The following is a 20,552-nucleotide window of genomic DNA, read 5'->3' as shown; positions in this document are numbered from 1 at the left end:
AAATAAATAAGAGTAGCCAAAGTAATCCAGAAAAATAATAATAGTAAAAATCATCTGGAAAAATTAAGTAGTAAAAATAATAAGCCACAGGAAAAAATTTTATAGTCCCAAATTAGGGAGGACAGTTCAAAAAAATAATTACCAATAAAACAAAACACACACAATACCAGAGCCTTCAAAGAAATTATTAATAAATCCAACTATGTAAAACATCAAATCTGCCTGCATAGCAAAAAACACAATGCAGAGTGGAAGATAAGCGATATGCTAGGAAAAACATATTTAAGTCAGTATCATAGAGACGAATGGCTCATTTTCATAATATACAAAAGGCTCTTAAATAAAAAGACTATATAAATAGAAAAATGAACTAAAAATATATACATAAAATATAAAAACACCTCTTTAAAAATGAAGATTTTCAACTTCAGTCATAACAGCAAATCCTGAGACACCATTTTTCAGATCGGCATCAGATTGGCAAGGATGCAAGTCTGATGATACCATCAGCAGAGGCGCAGTGAACCTGTTCAGGAGACTCCAACATGCAGCCTTTTCAACTCTGAATTTTGAACTATATAAACCTAATGACCATTCAAAACATTTTCTACCACTACATGCTCTCTCTTATGTTGAGCAAAATGAAAAAAACTAACAAAACAGTTTTAATATAAGACACATAAAAGTGCAGGTATGAATAAAGTGATCCATTCATCCCAGTTATCCTGGGACGTTCCTGATTTTAAAACTGAAAATCACAAGTCTCAGGAATATCTCAGTTCCTGCAAACCGAGACAGATGGTCACCTCGGGGGCCTAAGAAGAAAAAAGAGAAACAGCAAAGACCAGGTGTCATTCAACCACCCAAGTGGGGAAACTTCACCTTCACCTCACAACATCACAGGAAGGAGGCACTGCCGCTACCCACTTATCTATCATCTGAATTCTCTTGAACTTGAATGTTCTTTGATTATCCCCAATGCAATAATACCGGTAAGCTCAGGCTCAACACTTGCCAAACTTAGGTTTATATGGCATTTTGACACATATAGCCAATTTATCAGGCTCCAGATTCAAGAAGAAGTAACAGGAAATGAAAACAAGTTGTTTAAAAAATGATTACCAAGTAGAAAATAAATGTAGTCTATCTGCCTCTGTTACTTCTCTTAGTGAAGAGACTCTTACTCCCTGGGGAACAGAGAAATAATACAATATTTACCAGTAAAGAAAAGATCAAAATTTGGAGGAAAAAAAAAAAAAGTGTGACAAAAGGGAAAATAAAGGTTTGAGAAGAAAAGTAATCATCACCCCCCAGAACTAGGAATGCATCAACTGATACGGTTTGACAAAATCTGGAAAGGAAGACGGGCTACAAGTAAGGATTAGTATGTATCAGTATGTACTTTGTTTTGCTCTGAATATCATCTTTAAAAGATGATGAATAAAAATCAGAAATAAAGTTGAGTTGCTGAGCATGATGTAGTGATTAAGGATATGGACCTCTGGAGCCAGGCTGCTTAAACTGGAATCCTAATTCTGCAATTTACCAGATGCAGGACTTTGAGCAAATTATTGTAGGTTAAACACCAGAAGAAGGCTGTTGGGAAAATTATATTTATATGATGTGCTTAGAACAGCACCTGGCACGTTTGAAGCATTCAGCAAAAGTTAGAAAACAGTAGTGCCAATAAGAATAGCTTTTATTTTTATAAACTCATATATTGAAAAAGATTATTTCTTTTAGTTAAGTCTGCTTATGAGAACATGAGAAGCTACTTAGAAGAGTTTTATACATTATACTAGTTGGAGCAGTTTACTCTAAGTTAAGAATGATGTAAGAAGAAATTAACCCCTGAGTTTGACCCCAAAATGGAGAGAAAACATGTCTCCAACTGGGCCCTCTTTGGTCATAAATCACTGGGTTTCAAAACTGAGGCTCAAATCAGGGCTCTCTGTGTCCTGAGCTCAGATACTTTAAATCTCTGAGTATGTTTCTTTATCTGTCAGTACCCACTTTAATAATACCTGCTTTATGGAGTTCTTCTGAGGATGAAATGAGTGGGCAGTGATGTTCCTCACACCCAGGAGGTGCTCCAGAGATGTGACCTGGCACTAATGTGATTAGCAAGAAATCCCACCAGGCCTACAGCCCCCTTCTCCATCCCAGAAAGTGGATCCCACTGCTTCATCCTCACTGTGACCGTGCCACAAACCAGGTGAGGAAAAGTGGATGCCCCATCACTCTTCTCTAACCCAAAGACTTAGACCTGAAGAGCTTGTCTAAAATTTAAAGTACAAAAAATAATGCTTTGTGCACCAAAACACAGACCTCATTCACATCTGCTCCCATTATGACTCTCCTTGCTTTCATGAACAGAAAGTTAAGCTAAGAGGATAGGTTCCCTCTCACACACCAACGACTCTGATTATGGATGATCCTTGAAATGCAGCACTATGGAAGAATGTGAAGTGTGCTCTGCACACAGAGCAGTAAGCGACTAAGATGAAGAAATCACTCACCAAGCATGCCACAGGCACCAGCAGAGAGCCAAGGGTGGAATATCATGCTTGAAAGCCAGAGGAAAAAGAGGGGCACAGCGTGTGTGTCTATGTGCACCTTTCTCACCGGAAATGGAACATTTTCAGATGCGATTAAGAAGTTAAGAGAGGGGAGTTCCCATCGTGGCTCAGTAGTTAACAAACTTGACTAGCAACTGTGAGGTTGTGGGTTCTATCCCTGGCCTCACTCAGTGGGTTAAGGATCCGGCACTGCTGTGAGCTGTGGTGTAGGTCGCAGACCAGCTCAGATCCCATGTTGCTGTGGCTGTGGTGTAGGCCAGCAGATAAAGCTCTGATTCGACCCCTAGCCTAGGAACCTCCATATGCCGTGGGTACAGCCTCAAAAGACAAAAGACAAAAAAAAAAAAAAAGTTAACAGTGACTGAATGTGTTCATATGCCAGGCACTGCTCCAAGGGTCCAGTTACTAACTCCTCCTTACAACAACCCTATGAAGGAAACTGCTCTCAACTTCCTTTTACAGCTGTAGCAGGATGGAGTCAGATGAATCCAGGTATCTTGGCTCCAGAGTCATCTCTTAACCACATGGCTGTCTCTTAGGAGAAACTAGTGCAACCCCACAAATTGGAGAACATTTCAAGAATGCAGGCTTCACCTGAAAAGAAAGTATTTTGATTGAATGAATTAAAACATTATTTTATCTCCACATATTACCTAAAAACATAGAATTTATAGTTAGATCTCTGCGCTCAGCGTCTTTCTGCCAGTCAGTTGTGAATTCAACCTCAGCGTGTCTTCCATCGGTGGCAACATCAACCCGTAGTGTAGTAATTTCAAAATTTTCTTCATGAAGCTGAAAGTAAATATGTTTTTTTAAAAAATTAGTTTCTAGTATCACTGGATGGATTGACAAAAACACGTGCATCCCAACAAGTTTATCTTCTTTTTAAAGTTAACCAGTGCTCATATACCTTGAAACAGAAAGCTACCACAGTATTCAAAGAAAAATCCAATATTTTTAAGAAATAATAAACCCATCTTAATTAAAAAAGATGAGTCTGACATACGAAAATGGTAACTCTGACAAATGATGTGACAGAAACGAAGAGAGCCCTTAAAGCAATATATTCTAGTTCTTCAATTTCAAACCAGGCTACTTTCTGAAATACTTTTAATAGCTCCAGTTTGCAAAGAGCTGAAGATCAAAGTATAGAGTACACACCATCGAGCAAAGGATTGACAGAAGAAGAAATACAGGTAACACATCCTACAGCTCCTTTACTAGGGACCATCAATGAAGTAAAACAAAGTGCCACAGATATCTTGGGAGGAGAGAGGACCTCCAGCTGGGAGCTGAGTAGCTTCATGTTGGAGCAACAGGTGAGTTGAGCCTTGAAAAATAAATAAGATCTGTACATGCAGAGGTGGGAAGAAGAACATTTCAAAGAAAGAGAAAAGGTGACCAAAGGCACAGCTGAAGAGAAAGAGGGACACATATGTAAGAGAAGATAGCACACTGCCATCGAGGGGGTAGACAGCAAAGAGTTGACATGCTAAGCAGGAGTTTGGAATCTCTTCATTAGGAATTGAAAGCCACTTATGATCTATAAAAGTCTGTCTAGAATTCCTCTCAATCTCACACATATTCTTTTCTATGAACTAGTTCTCACTATAGAATTCTAGAACTCAGGAATTTGAGGCACAAGTTATTCAAAGAAAGGGTAAAAGATGAAGACTGTTGAAAAGCACTGTAAGAAACAATGAGACCCCCCAGAGTGGTTCCCTTACCCAAGCGGAGAACCAGAGACGAACTCACCAGAAAGGCTGACCTAAGAATAATTAGAACTTGGGACACCAAAAACAGAAGATCGTTGGAGTAAAGCATCACAATGAAAATAAGATTAAGTGAAGAAAACCCAATAGGACCCCCCACCCCTTTCCCTGCATGGTTTCCAAAATGCTCATTACCAGGCTTGCTCTATCTGGATAAGGCTGGAGGATTCCTCTGACGACGACTCATGAAAAGTCCCGCTGATATGGACTTGGTGATCCCCTGTTAGATGCTGCCCACACAGAACTACAGTAAAGCTCTCAAGTCCTCCTGCACACACTAGAAGATCACCCCACCACAAAGAGAGAAACAAAAAAGACCCACACTGAAGAAAAGCCAACAGCAAAGACAGAAAAAGCTCAGAGGAAATAAACATGCTGTCAAAAAAACTCTAATTGATACCCTAAGGGAAATAAGACATTGCATCTGAAATAAGAACAGAAAGCTTTCAAAAGAAACATTCTATGAAAGACTTCTTGAAAATTTAAAAGACAGCCAAAGTTGCAAACACAATAGAAAAACTGGATGATTGAGTTAAGGCAGTCTCATAAAAAATAAAGTGAAACAAATGAGAATATATAAATAAAAGACAAAGATAAACCAGGAGTTCAGTCCCTATGGTCCGACATCCAACTCACAGGGGTTTCCAAAGGAGAAGGCATTTAACAAAAGGGATAAAATCATGAGAGGAATACAAGAGGGCCCACTAAGTGCCCCTCACAAAAAATGAAAAGATAAATCTGAGCGAAGGTACATCATTTTGAAATTAAAAACACCACACATAAAGCGATCAGAAAGGCTTCCAAGAAGGGGGAAGAAAAAAACAGGTCTCACTGAAAGAAGAAATCTGAATTAGCTCAGACTTCTCAGCAACAGGACTGGAAGGGAGAAAAACGAAGGCTTTCTACTGTTGCCTAAAAATGATCCTCAGCCTTTACTTTAGCCAACCACAGTATCAGATCAGGGTGAAGGTAATAAAGTAGTATTTTCTTACGTGTAAGACTCTCTCAGGTTACTGAAATAAGGGCATAAACCAAGGCAGAAGACCACACGGGAGTAAGAACCAGGAGGTCTAATTAGGACAAGGCCAGGGCAACTCACAGGATCCCTGCAGGGAAATCCCAGTGTGAGTGGGTAGCTGGCCTAGAACATTGGATGGGAGAGGACAGAATGCACCAAGTGGAATGGTTGACATAAGAGGGACTGAATGATGTGGTGAAGGCCACTGGAAGGAGGTGTCTGGTTCTGACACAGAGCACAGGCAGAATGGGTGACATGCAGAGAGCTGTGTCCAAGTAACACATTGCTAAAGGCAGGGAGACCCAAAGCATGGAACACAAGGAATGCAGTGGAAACAGTGCACAATCCAGGTGTCAAGAGTACCTATGAACTTATTTAACCAAAAGTGATGACCTAAATGTGCTGAGAATGACAGAAGGAGCATCTTACATGCTGCTTGTTGAGCAGGGTTGTGGTAAGATGACTAAGCTGCCTTCCCTGTAGGAAGTGAATGAGTAGTAACATCTTAAGGCTGGAAATTAAACACAAATGAAATACTAAAGCATAGAAAGGCCTTTTTTTAGAAATGTAGAGGGAAAAGTTGAAGTACTATAAAAATTAGTTGAAAGGTAGTTGAAAGGGGCTGCAACAAAGAAAGTGCAGCATTTAATAGGGGGCAGAGGAGACTTTCCAAAAGGCTTTTTTCTATTTGCTTTAAAAGACTAGAAATAATCTATAAAATTTTTTTAAATGACCACAAAAGGCAATGCGGTTCCTATCAAACTTTCACTCACCCTGGCAGTAATCGTTCCGTGCTTTTCTCCTTTATTGTTAATCATACGGATGCCAACCGACTGGAAGAGCTCCTTCATCTGCACGGGGGTGGCAGTGGTGGCAAAATCCACATCCTGAGGCTTTACTCCACTTAATAAATCCCTCACTGCTCCTCCTGCTATTCGCAGTTCATGATTTTCTTTGACAAATAATTCTGTGAGGAAAAAGATTATTTTTTATTTTAGGGTGTTTCTTTTAAGAATTCAAGAAGTACAGGTTTTTCCATCTACCAGGGACAGCAGAGATTACTGAACTGAGCCTTTTCATATGAAAATTAGGAGAACAAAGCCCACAGCAATGAAGTGGCCTGCCCCAAGAGAGTATCTCTAACAACCTGTGAAGCAGTGAACCGTTAGAATCTTTCTTGGGTTAACTTGGAAGATCATTGAGAATTCCATGATTCAAAGTCATCAATACAAATTTGAATTGGCACCAAAAACTTTAGTGAATAATCCTACTTTATTTCTCCAGGTTTGTGGGCATACTTGAGAAATGTGAAGTGTTCTTATACATATTTCTCTGTGTACTGATGCTGAGGCAGTTATGTTCATACAGGGGCTATCAAACATTTGTCTATCACACATATGATAAACATCATAGCTAAGAATCTGTATATTATGTTCAAAACAAACCCATAGCTCTGCTCTAGAAAAGCCCACGGGTACCTTAGCACAGAACACCTGAGCTGACTCCTCTTAGTAGAGGACAAGGCTGAGTCCACAACCACCAGCCACATGACAGGGACGTCATATGGAATCTAGTGAGGCTGACATCAGCAACCGGCCTCATACAAGCAGCTAAGCCTTGGTGTTGCTACGTACTAGACTCACACTCACAGTGAGACCCTGATCTTCTCAGATGAACATAACCCAAGTCAGAGAACGTCTACATCAGATATGGCCACTCTGTGACCAGGATGGATCAAGACAACTTTCAATCATGTCTGAACAGAGATGAGACACAAACACTGTCTAGAGAGCACCCTATAATAGTTAATACATCTCTACTCCTTAACCACCAGTCTGTTCTACCTTGCACTGTTTCCACCTTCCAGGTCAGAAGCATTATAACACCCCAGCACAGATTAATCCCTGCTTCCTGACACCACCTAATCCACAGCAAAGCCTCACTTCTTAAACTTGCGTTAAAACCATGTGACACAAGCCCAAATTCTACAAGCCTTGTCTAAAACCCTTTTACTGAGAGGTCCCAAAGTTCTCCATGGTCAGCATTCACCCTGCCCCCACATGGCAAGGTGTGTTCCTGATGGTCTATGGCAAGAGAGCACTGACCTAAGTGTTCAGCTAAATGCATCAGAGTTCCAGAATCTCTCATCAAACTCAAAATGTCAACCTCCATCCCTCTGACAATCTCTGTGCTCTTTGTCATCCTTCTCTTCTGCCTATTCTTCCCAAACCTCTCAGCCACAAACCTCTGCAGACTCCCTAAAATGATCTGCTAAAAAACAACAAATAGGGAGTTCCCACTGTGGCTCAGTGGTAATGAACCCAATTAGTATCCATGATCATGTGGGTTTGACTCCTAGCCTTGCCCAGTGGGTTAAGGATATGGCCTTGCCTTGAGCTGTGGTATAGGTCGAAGACACGGCTCAGATCCTGTGTTGCTGTGGCTGTGGTGTAGGTGGGCAGCTACAGTTCCAATTCAACCCCTAGCCTGGGAACTTCCATATGCTATAGGTATGACCCTAAAAAGATTAAAAAAAAAAAAAGCCCAAAACCAAAATACAAACAAACAAACAAAAAAAAAACCCCAGATGTCCCCTCTACCTTCCTAGCCTGAATTAAAAGCTCCCCCTCCAGGGATAGCACTTCCATATACCCTCTCTAATGGGAAGCATTTATATTCCTGTAATTCCACATTTTTAATCAAGCCCCACTGATTTCTTAAATGGGGTCTATGGTCCTTTAAAATAAGATATAAAAATCTTATATTGGTCCAAAGTTTTCAATGAGACTTAGAGAGGTAAGGTAACAAGAGTTTCATGAAATAAAACTCACCCTGACTATACATACCATGCAATCTAATCTATGCTATTCTGATCTCTTTTCCTCCATTCTGAATTCTGGTTAAGACCACTAAGTTGACTTTATGACCCACTAATAGGCCACGCAGAGGGGAAAAAAACACTGACCTAGCTCACCCTTACTCATCTCTTGTGATTCAGTGGAGTCAAGCGAATTCCATCTAAGCCCCTAGAGTACCCATTTTTATGTGCACTAATTATATTAAAATGGCCTGTTTATCTTTGGCTCCCCATCTCTCAAGGTAGAAAACTGATCTTATTTATCTTTATAAAAACTTGGCTCACAATGGAACTGAACTGTGATATTCCAGCTTAAAAAAGAAAGAAAGAAAAAGAAAAAGAAAAAAACTGCCTCACTGGAAAGGGTACTTTTTAAAAAGGTTTTCTTCCTTCAAATTAAAAAACGATATAAGGAATTGTTTTGGAATGCAAAAAAATGGACAAGTTTTACTCTCATTTGAACAGGATGAAGAAGGCCAAGGCTGAACACAAAGACAACCACTGTTTTAAGATTCTCATGCTGACTCCAACTAAATAAAATTCTAAGTTCAAAGTCACCCAATACATTAACTACATTGCCAGAAAAAAGATGCAGAACTCAAAGTAATCTATCCACCATTTTGATTAGCCCTATAGAAATGGATAACTAAAGCCAAAAAAATAATCTCACAATTCTAACATTTATAGAGAAAGGCATATGAAGGCATATGTGTGTGCCTGTGTGGAACAGTAGTGATAAAAACTATAAGAAAAGCATGATTTTATATTGCCCTAAAACATAGGGATTATCAATCTTACATAGACCCCCTTTTTCCTCAATTACTGACATCTTCAATGGACACATTCCAAAAAAATTTATAAATTACAGACATACTCAGCAAAAACACCTCATGCAACTAAATGTAATTGTAAATTTAAACTTAAGACTCATGAAATACAGAACCTCATCATTCCAAGTGGCCTTAATCTGCTTCAAGTGACATGTCTGATAGTAAGCTATTATTACTTAGTCTGATTATCAATCCATAAGACTATGACATTAATGTGTCCAAAAACTTTTATAACTGTCTTCTTCTTTTTTTTTTTTTTTTTTTTTTTGTCTTTTTGTCTTTTGTTGTTGTTGTTTGTTGTTGTTGTTGTTGTTGCTATCTCTTGGGCCGCTCCCGCGGCATATGGAGGTTCCCAGGCTAGGGGTTAAATCGGAGCTGTAGCCACCAGCCTACGCCAGAGCCACAGCAACACGGGATCCGAGCCGCGTCTGCAACCTACACCACAGCTCACGGCAACGCCGGATCGTTAACCCACTGAGCAAGGGCAGGGACCGAACCCACAACCTCATGGTTCCTAGTCGGATTCGTTAACCACTGCGCCACGACGGGAACTCCTGTCTTCTATCTTTTTAATTTTAATTTACAACCAAGTTTTCATTAACTTCTTCACTTTACAATTTTGAATTCTGAGTGTTGGAAGTTGTGGATCTGGATAGAAAGTGAGCAGGAAGCGTTAGGAGGAAGACCACGGCGGGACTATTACTATCAGAAAACAAACTGCTCCTTAGCGTTTCCAGGAACTCCCAAAATTTAAGAGTGATCAGTTGCTCCCATTGTCCCAAATGTCAACGTGACTTTGCAACATCACAACCCAAGCAGCAGAGAGCTAACCACTGAGCACTCTCTCCCAGCAGTGAGTATGGATCACAGTCAAGGGGCCAGAACAGCCCTAGCTCATCCACACACCTTGTAATGAAAGCCAAAAATCACAACATTCAGAACTTTAGTCTTATGGATAGAATAAAGAAATAACTTTATTTATTTATTTTGTCTTTTTAGGGCTGCACCCACGGCATATGGAGGTTCCCAGGCTAGGGGTCTAATCGGAGCTGTAGCCACCCTCCTACACCACAGCCACAGCAATGCCAGATCCTTAACCCACTGAGCGAGGCCAGGGATCGAACCTGCAACCTCATGGTTCCTAGTCAGATTTGCTTCCACTGTGCCATGATGGGAACTCCAAGGAATAATTTTATATGCCACTAGTATTACATGGCTGTCCTCAAGTAAAAAGAAAAATATGAAATAAACTGACATATTTTTAAACTATGAGCATAATGCCTAACTACCAAATTCGTGCACAGTTGAAACTAATTTTACATTAGTTACATTTAGCAAAACAGCTATTAAGACTTAAGAACTGATACAGGAATAAACTGCATGCTATCACTATGTAACAGCCATCATTTTTTCCTTTGTATGTTTTTGTGCATTGTTTTCATACAGAACATTATATTTTACCAGGACACTCAAGTCTTTAGAAAGTAGCAAAGACTAAATAAAAGTAATTACTTGATTTTCTAACTACTGAGCAATGTGCTAAGATTCCATTCTTGACACTCCCACTATAACCTAGAAAAGGCAATTTCCATGCTCCCATGTGCCACGTTTTCAAGGACAAGACCATGAGGCAACTGCCATCTCTCTCTTCCCATACTATTCAGTTTATAACTTCCTTAGGACTTCACCTCTCAAGGTGGAGAAAATTCTTGAAGTCACTGTTAAACAGTGTTCAAGGACCTATAGTAATCAATATCCACAGCCTTGTTTCGGAAAGAAAAATGCAGAAGGATCTGAGATAGGCCCCCAAGAGTCAACTCTTGACATCCCATCCCCTAGCAACTCTTTTCCAAAAGGTCTCTTAGACTGAAGATGGCAAGCCTGGGAGCTGGGAAGGGTATACAAAGAAAAAACTGAATTCAACTCAAAGTTGGAGCATTTAGACATGAGCTGCACAAACAGTAGCCACATGTGGTTACTGAGCCCTTGAAACATGGCGAGTCTGAGTTAAGATGGTCTGCAGGTGCAAAACACCAGATTTTGAAGATTTACATTCAAGAGTGGGAAATATCTCACTTACAAGTTTTACATAAATTCAACATTAAAATGATGCCATCATATAGTAGACTGAATTAAATGAGATGAGGTCCTAAAAATAGTTGTTAAAATTTCACCCATTTCTCTTTACCTTTTTAAGGTGGTGACCAGAAAAAATTTACGCTGCATATGTGACTCCTGTATCTACTGGACAGTGAGATTCTAGAATTTTTCACTAATTAAAAATCATGAAGTTCCTGTCATGGCTAAGCAGAAACCAGACTCTAACTAATATCTATGAGGACGGAGGTTCAATCCCTGGTCTTTTTCACTGGGTTAGGGATCCGGCATTGCCGTGAGCTGTGGTGTAGGTAGCAGTGTAGGTAGCAGGCGCAGCTCGGATCTGGCATTGCTATGGCTGTGGTGTAGGCCAGAGGCTATAGAGCCAATTCGACCCCTAGCCTGGGAACCTCCACATGCCATGGGTGCAGCCCTAAAAAAAGAGACGAAAAAAAATCATGGGGAGGCAACAGTTTTAGGCCCTCTACATCAATACTATATGTAGAGCCCACAAAAATTAGTAAGTTCTGGGCTGTTGACCTCTGGCATGTACCTAAAAAAATCATCTAATTTTAAGAAATGAAAAGTAGCTTTGTCAATAAGCTAATACAAGGTAAATCACTTTAAAGCAATGGTTTCTCCACCTTCCGGGCATCAGAATTAATGGATTAGGTTTTGACAAAAATTTATAAATGCTCATGCTCCCCAGAGATTCCAATTCAGAAGACCAGGAGTGGGAGCCCAGCACCTATACGTTTAAAAGCTCCCCAGGTGAACCAAATGGACAGCCAGGATAGCAAACCAACAGTCTAGGTCATGTTTCTATATTCACACACCTTAACATATTTTGAAGGTGGGACTAAAATACCCCAGGCTTTGAAATGCATCTGTGTGCGGTGCAACAGCCAGCAGCTGATACTGAGGTCCAGTATAAGAAATGACAGAACTGTGGCAGGCAAGATGAAGATGCGGTAAGCAGGCACTTGGCCAAAGCCATTGCCCCTGTTCCTTCCAGGTAAGTTTTACACGTGCACAAATGGAGGGGACACCCATTTCCTTCTGCCTCAGGTCTCTCAGAAAGCAGTCATACCAAGAGAGCAATTATAGCCGAATGATTACAAGATGAGCTTTCAAATGAGACTGCACAAGTTCAAAACCCAGCTCTCCAGTCATTAGTTATAAAAAGGTTAGCAAAGCCTTTCACATTCCTAAGCTTCTGTTTCCTCAACCAGAAAACAAGAGAAATCTACCTACTGATTAAGTTAGTAGGCCCAATTCTGTGATGCATGCAAAGCAACTTGGGTAACATTAAAAAAAAAAAAAAAAAAGAAAGAAAGAAAGAAAAAAGAAAAGCCATGTTTGGAGTCTCTGTTGTGACTTAGCAGGTTAAGAACACAACATAGTATCCATGAGGATACGGATTTGATCCCTGACCTCGATCAGTAGGTCAGGGATCCGGCCTTGCTGTGACTGTGGCATAGGCTGGCAGGTACAGCTCCAATTTGACCCCTACCCTGGGAACTTCCGTATGTTGCTACTGTAGCCCTAAAAACCAACCAAAAAAAAAAAAAAAAAGTCTCTTCTCATGATCTGGCTATAGTTTTGGATTACCCAGAGTATATCCTGGTTTCTTGAGCTCAACAAGAAACCATGAATGCTGGTGGAAAAAAAAGTTAACCCTCTCTGCCTCTCCATTTACACAAACTTCCAAAGCAAGAAAAGTCATCCTAATTTCTACCTGTCAGAGTCTTCAATCCTTCTGTGAAAAGTGACTGGAATTCTGGAGACTGCAACTTCATTGTAAACAAATACTGCTTCACAAGGCACAGCCTACTCCAACTGCAGCTCAGTAAAGGCCTGCGCCAGGGATCCAGGCACCTCAGCATCTGGGAAGAAAGTCACCAAGTACACATCTACAAGACAAGCATGCATACATGACAATGAAATTTACAAGTGAAGGGCAGTAAAGGGATACATTACAATTTTACTAATTAATAGCCATTCGTCCTCTGTTTAGATGAAAAAGTGACAATGTGTGGGCAAGTTACAAATGGGAACAATGCTGGCAGTCAGCGAGTTTTGCACTCCTGAAGCGCTGACTACTGTACTTGCATAGGGCATTTTACTATTAGGACGTTCTCCTGGGAGGCAGGTTTCAGTTAAAGCAATGAGGGGTACAGGGCTGCCAAGAACAGTGGTTCCAGAAAATATAAATCAAGGACTTGCAGGAACACTTGGTCTCCTCTAGAACACGTCGGAGTCATGTGTGTTTCAACACACTTGCCCCCAGGCTCCTTAGATTTATGATCCCGGTACATTTCCCAAGCAATTATTTTCCTATGACTTGTCCTTGCTGCCCGCTTCTTCCTCATTCACATCAGCCGCGTCCATCATGCCCTCCTAGAATCCCATCCACCCACACCCTGCCTTCCATTCTCCACCGTCACACCCCCTTTTCCATACAAAGTGAGCCTCCGTGAGACAGCAACAGACTCAAGTGATCCCCAACAGAAACCACTAGAGAACAATCATTGCTTTACTTGGAATGGAGATTTCAAAGAGCGGCGTTTCCCATCAGGGCTGAGTTCCCCTCATCCAGACCACTGGGGAGGATAAACACCGTGTTTCCTTCCACCTCCGCTTCAACTCAGAGAAACCCAGCGGGGACCCAGGCCCTGAAATGGCTGTCTTGCCCCCCGCAACAGGTGCTGGACCGAAGTGAGACCCTCAGGCGACCGACCGCGAGGAAGAGAAAGCGCCCACGGAAAGCCCAATGAATCAGCCGGCGGTCAGCCGAGACGTGGCAGCGACGCGGCCCCGCGACCTCCACATTGGGCTCTGTACACTAGAGCGGAAGAGGCCTTTCCCCGCCGCGCCACCCTACTTCCTGAAGACCCAGCGGGCGCGACAGTCCGTAGGTCCACCGCTCCCCCTCCCAACCGCGCGCACCCGCACGTACCCCGCGCACCCGCTCACAGGCCCTGCCGTACAGTCTCGCTACGCGCACTTCCGGGCAGCGGAAGTCGTGACGTCACCGATGCGCGTCGATTCCGCCGCCAATGGGAAGTCGCAGCAGGCGTGGGCAGGGCCCTCCAGGCTCTTCCCGCCCCTCCCAACTCCACTCCAGGCGGCCACCTACCTGAGTGAGGAGTGCGGCTCCTCGGCTCTTTCTGACCTTGCGCAGGCAACCTTTGCTGCTGGGGGATTCGGGAGTCGGGGGGCTGGCTGTACATTTATTTAATTACATCTCACTGCACCTCTGTCTCTGAATTAGACGCCCATCTGTGTTGCTTATCGTGTGACATTGAATGAGTGACAGTCTTCCTTTGTAAAATAAGACTACCAATAGAACCTATCTCAGAAGGTTGACTGGCTTAAAAGCCATGTTATTCCCTGGTAAAGAGGAAGTGCTCAGTAAATGTTTTTATTCTTGCCTGCTCCCTGGTTCGCACTTGACTCTTACTACTACTCCGTACCCTGATCTCTGCCCAGTAGTAAGAATACAATTTTTAAAATACTCAGAATCAGAGACGTATAGACCAGACCTAGACAGAGAGTTCAAGACAATGTCGTTCTAAATTAATACAATCCGTTGAAATGACTGCTCATATTTTGTTTTCCCATCTGGCTTTTGTAAATATTTGCTTTCATGGTCTGGTGGCTTTGCAGCTGTAAAGTGAAGAACTTGGATTTGGTTCAGTGCTTACATTTTTCTGACGGCAGAGAAGAGTGAAGAAAGCGGCGGAAGAGTGAGAGGACAGCCCTAAATTCTTAATATAGGAAACTTCCAAGAAGTTTTTCAATATCTTAGTAAATGAGTAAAATCTTTATCGTGTAATGTCTGTTTTAATGTTTTAGATGTAGTCTTTTTGCTATAACAAAAAGACGTTTTTAATTTCCCTAGAATTTTCCTCTTAAAATTCATATGCTATAGTATTTCTGTGGCTTCCATGGATGAGACCTGTTATCTTCAGAGATGTTAAGTGCCCCATTTTGAGAAGCAGAGGACTAGCCTTGAAAGTTGTCATTAACTCAATCCAACTGCTTATCACAATAATGAAAACTACATATATACATACACACACACACACACCTCCTAATTCAAGTGACTAAGACAAAATACAGAGAAGGATTTAATGTAGAAGAGCCTATCACTAAAGACATAGCCATTAACAGGATAATAGGAGACATTATGGATAATTCTATAGAAAATAATTTGATACTGTAGATGAAATAGACAAATTCTTTGAAAAATACAACTTATCAAAACTGAAACAGGATGAAATTTTAAAATCTGAATAGCATTTTGCTATTAAAGAAATTGAATTTTGTTCAACAAATGCCCCACAAAGATAATTCCAGGCCCCCATGGTTTCAGCAGTCAAATGTATCAACCACTCAAGGAAGAAATAATGCCAATCTTGCACAATTTTTGTTCAGAAAATAGAGGAGGGAACACTCTTCCTTCATTTGAGGCCAGAATAGCACTGATAAAAAACTTGAAATAGATATTACCAAAAAAAAAAATTTGCAGATCAAGATCCACATGAACATGGAAACAAATAGCTTTAATAAAATGTTAGCAAATTGAATGCAACAAGTTGGATCAAGTTGGGTTCATTCTAGGACTGCAAACTGGATTTAACATTTGAAAATCAATGTTATTCACCATATTACAGGCTAAAAAAGAAAAACTATATAATCACCCCAATAGATTCATAAAATCATTTAAAATTCAATACTTGTGAAAATTAAAAAGACTTCCACAATCTGGCAAAGGGCATCTCTGAAAAATATACAGCTAATATCATACTTAATGGTAAAATACTGGCCACTTTTCCTCTAATATCAGCAACAAGAATGCTCATTCTCAGGTCTTCTTTTCAACATTTTACCATAGTTCAAACCATTAACATAGGCAAGGAAAGAAATAAAAGATTTAATAATTGAGAAGGAAGTGAAACTGTCTTTGTTTTCACATGATGTAATAGTTAACATAGAAATCATAGAAATTAACAAAACTTACAAGTAATGACTTGTGTTTAGCAAGGTCTTAGGATTAAAGTTGAATAAATTAACAATATATTAAAAAGATCCTACAACATGATCAAGTATAATTTATGCCAGGGATGTAGGGACTTTTTAATATCAGTAAATCAATTAGTGTGAAGACCACATATGACAAACTCACAACTAACATTATTCCCAATGGTGAAAAACTGAAAGCATTTCTGCTAAGACCAGGAACAAGACAAGGATGTCCACTGGCACCACTTTTGTTCAACATAATTTTGGAACTTCTAACCATGGCCATCAGAAAAGAAAAATAAAAGGAATCTAAATTGGAACAGAAGTAAAACTGTCACTGTTTACAGATGACATGAAATTATACATAGAAAATGCTAAAGATGCTACCAGAATACTATTAGATATCATCAAGGAGTTTGCTAAAGTTGCAGGATACAAAATTTATACACAGAAATCTTTTGTATTCCTATACACTAACAATGAAAGATCAGAGAGATAAATTAAGGAAACAATCCCATTTACCAATGCATGAAAAAGAATAAAATATCTAGAAATAAACCTACTTAACGAGGCAAAAGTTCTGTACTCTGGGAACCACAAGATGCTGATCAAAGAAATTGAAGATAACATAAATAGATGGAAAGGTATACCATGATCTTGGAATGGAACAATCAATAGGATCAAAATGACTATAATACCAAGACAATTTACAGATTCAATGCTATCCCTGTCAAATTACCAATAGCTTTTTTCACAGAACTAGGACAAAAAAAATAATTTATATGGAAACAAAAGCCCTCAAATAGCCAAACCAATCTTGAAAAAGAAAAATAGAACTAGAGGAATCAGGCTTACAGGTTTCAGACTGTACTACAAAGCTACAGTCATCAAAACAGTATAGCACTGGCACAAAAATAGAAATATAGATCAGTGGAACAGGATGGAAAGCCCAGAGATGAACCCAAGCATCTATGGTCAGTTAATACATGACAAAGAGGCAAGAATATACAATGGAAAATAAGACAGTCTCTTCAACGAATTGTGCTGAGGGAACTGGATAGCTACATGTAAAAAAAAAAAAATGAAATTAGAACATTCTCTAATATCATACACAAACTCAAAATGGATTAAAGACCTAAATATAAGGCTGGATACTATAAAGAGGCAGAACACACTTTGCCATAAATTGCAACAGTATCTTTCTGGAACCACCTCTGAGAGTAAAAAAATAAAAACAGAAATAAACAAATAGGACTTAAGTAATCTCACAGCAAAGGAGACCATAAACAAAATGAAAAGATAACCCACAGAAGGAGAGAAAATCTTTGGAAATGAAGTGACCAACAGGGGATTAATCTCCAAAAAATACAAACATCCCATGCAGTTTCATAGCACAAAAACCAAACAACCCAATCAAAAAAAAAAAAAAAAAAAAAAAAAAGATCTAAATAGACATTTCTCCAAAGACAGACAGATGGTGAAAAAGCCCATGAAAAGGTGTTCAGTGTTGCTGTTAGAAAAATTTCAATCAAAACTACAATGATGTATCACCGTACACTGGTCAGAAAGGTCATCATCAAAAAGTCAACAAACAATAAATGCTGGCGAGGATGTGGAGGAAAGGGAACCCTCCACCGTTGGTGGGAATGCAAATTGCTACAACCATTATGGAGAACAGTATGGAGGTCCCTTTAAAAACTAAACATATAGAACTACTATATGACCCAGAAAATCCACTCCTGGGCAAATATGCAGAGAAAACCATAATTTGAAAAGATACATGCACCCCAAAATTTACTGCAATATGATTTACAATAGCCAAGATAAGGAAGCAACCTCTGTCCATGAACAGTGGAATAGATAAAGATATGGTATGTAAACACACACACACACACACACACACACACACACACATTGGAACATTACTCAGCCATAAAAAAGAATGAAATAATGCTATTTGCAGCAACATGGAAGGACCTAGAGATTATGTTACTAAGTGAGGTAAGTCAGACAGAGAAAGACAAAGGTAGTATGATACCACTTCTATGTGGAATCTAAAAAAAAAAAAAATTATATAAATGAACTCATTTACAAAACAGAAACAGACTCTCAGATTTCAAAAGCAAACTTAAGGTTACCAAAGGAGAAAGGTTGGGGGTGGATCAGCAGGGTGGGATTAACATATACCCACTAATATATATATAATTGATAACTAACAAAGACCTACCATATAGCACAAGCAGGTCTACTCAATGTTCTGTATTAACCTATATAGGAAAAAAGAAATGATATATATATCTATATATCATATGTGTATATATATATATATTTCCACATATATATCTCCATATATGTATCTCCATGTATATACACACACATATGTATATATATATGACTAACTTTGCTGTACACCTGAAGCTAATACAACATTGTAAATCAACTCTACCCCAATAAAATTGTTTTAAAAAGAAATAAAATTATAAAAAATTATTTGTATTTTATATAATAGAAACAAATAGTTATAAATCCTAATTTTAATGGTAGGTAAATTATATACAGAGATATATAGTATAATGTAAGAATAAAGATAACAAAAGAAACAAGAAACTTGGTTGTCAAGCAAGCATTCATAAAGTAACACATTATCAGTTATTAGAGAAATGCAAATCAAAACCACAATGAGAAAAAAAAGAAAAAAACACAATAAGATATCATTACATACTTTTAGAAGATTTTAATTTTAAAAAAACTGGGAATATTAAGTGCTGGTGGAGATGCAGATCAACTGGAACACTTCTCCATTGTTGGTGAGAATACAAACTACTGCAGCCACTCTGGAGAACAGTTTGACACTATCTGATAAAGATGTATATATATACTTACCTTATAACCCAGCAATCCTATTCATAGATGTTTACCTGAGAGAAATAAAAATTTACACTCATACCAAAAAATGCATGTGAGTAGTTACAGTAGCTTTACTGAAAATCATTCAAACCTGGAAATAAGCCAACTTTCCTCTAAAACATGAATGGATAAGTAACCTGTGGTACATCCAGGCAAAGAACTAACAACATAAAATTGCTGATACACGCAATATGTCTAAACTCTAGTCTAGAAAGCCAGACTCTTGGGAGTTCCCACTGTGGCTCAGTCAGTTAAGAACCCAGCATTGTCTCTGTGAGGATTCAGTTTCAACCCCTGGCCTTGCCCAGTAAGTTAAGGATCCGGCACTACTGCAAGCTGAGGCATAGGTCACAAGTACAGCTTGGATCCAGTGTGGCTGTGGCATAGGCTAGCAGCTGCAGCTCCACTTCTACTCATAGCCTGGGAACTTGCATTTGCTGCAGGTGCAGATAGAAGAAAGAAAGAAGAAAAAAAGAAGAAAGCCAGACTCAGAAAACTACACACAGAATGATTCTATTTATATGACTTCCCAAGGAAGGCAAAACTATAGAGACAGCAAACAGATCTGTAGTTGCCCAGGACTGGAGATAGAGCAATATATTTACTACAAAGGGGCCTGAGAGAATTGGGGGGAATTGATGGTGTGGTTCTCTATCTTGATAATGGCAGCAATTACATGACCGTGGTGTGTTTGTCAAAACACAAAGAACAATGTAATATAAAGGTTAAAGTTTCCTGTGTGTAAATTATACCTTAATAAACCTGACAAAAATATTGTCTGTCTATATAATAGCAAAAAACAATAACTAGAACATGAGATTTTTTTAAAAAAATAATTTTGATGGGCTCTCAAGGAATGTTTATTCAAGTGCATTAATTATTAAAGTATTTACATAGGAAAGTAGAATGAACAGTTTTGAGGCTATTAAACTAAAACAGTATCTCTCAACACCCTTCCCCAGTATAGTGAAGATAACTAAATCTGTACCCAAGTCCTCCTTCCTCCACACAGGATGTTAACTATTAACTCTTAACAGAGACCCATCCTAAGGAACAAAAAACTCTACCTGCCAAGGAACTGACATTTACTACATGGAAATCCTATAGGAAGTATTCCCTTTGTACAGTATACACCCAAAAGTAAATATTATGAACAGAGAATAATGTTAAGAGTCAGTTTTTTTATATACCCTGGAAACACCACAGCCATAAGTATTATTCTGCAGTTAGAAGGTAACTTATTATTGTAAAGGAATGTCAAGAAAATAAAGTAATAATACTTAGAAACATGTATCAATATTTGTTGTGTGTACCAATGTTAGGTCTTAACAGTTACCAATGCTTGTTTGAAAACTCACCAATTCTTATTGGAATGTAAGTTCAGTGCTGGTAAGTTCAGTGATTCCCTCAAGAGTGGGCAGCTTCCATCTTTATTCACAGTAAATCAGATCTTTGATTCCAGTT

General features: G+C 39.3%; 1 protein-coding gene across 9 annotated transcripts in view; it reads right to left on the bottom strand.

Moving 5' to 3' along the window:
• The window catches only part of TRNT1 (tRNA nucleotidyl transferase 1), an 84,456-nt gene that overhangs the window by 7,084 nt on the left and 56,820 nt on the right, over nt 1–20,552 (bottom strand). For 2 of the 9 annotated variants that reach the window (XM_084989215.1, XM_021069271.2), the window contains 3 exons: nt 12,892–13,039; nt 6,143–6,336; nt 3,233–3,371 (listed from right to left, as the gene is read on the bottom strand). In XM_084989215.1, the coding sequence (XP_084845341.1) occupies nt 3,233–3,371; nt 6,143–6,336; nt 12,892–13,039 (481 nt within the window). Of the gene's footprint in view, nt 1–3,232; nt 3,372–6,142; nt 6,337–12,891; nt 13,067–13,688; nt 14,153–20,552 lie in introns of those variants that run through there. The other 7 variants (XM_084989214.1, XM_021069269.2, XM_021069268.2 and 4 more) reach the window with 6 other exon arrangements.

Source organism: Sus scrofa, chromosome 13 (assembly GCF_054392235.1).
Source record: "Sus scrofa isolate SSC_HxYL_T2T_F1_AM1 chromosome 13, Sscrofa_HxYL_maternal_Yorkshire_Landrace_v2.0, whole genome shotgun sequence".
NCBI lineage: Eukaryota > Metazoa > Chordata > Mammalia > Artiodactyla > Suidae > Sus > Sus scrofa.
This window is presented reverse-complemented; position numbering and strand designations above follow the sequence as displayed.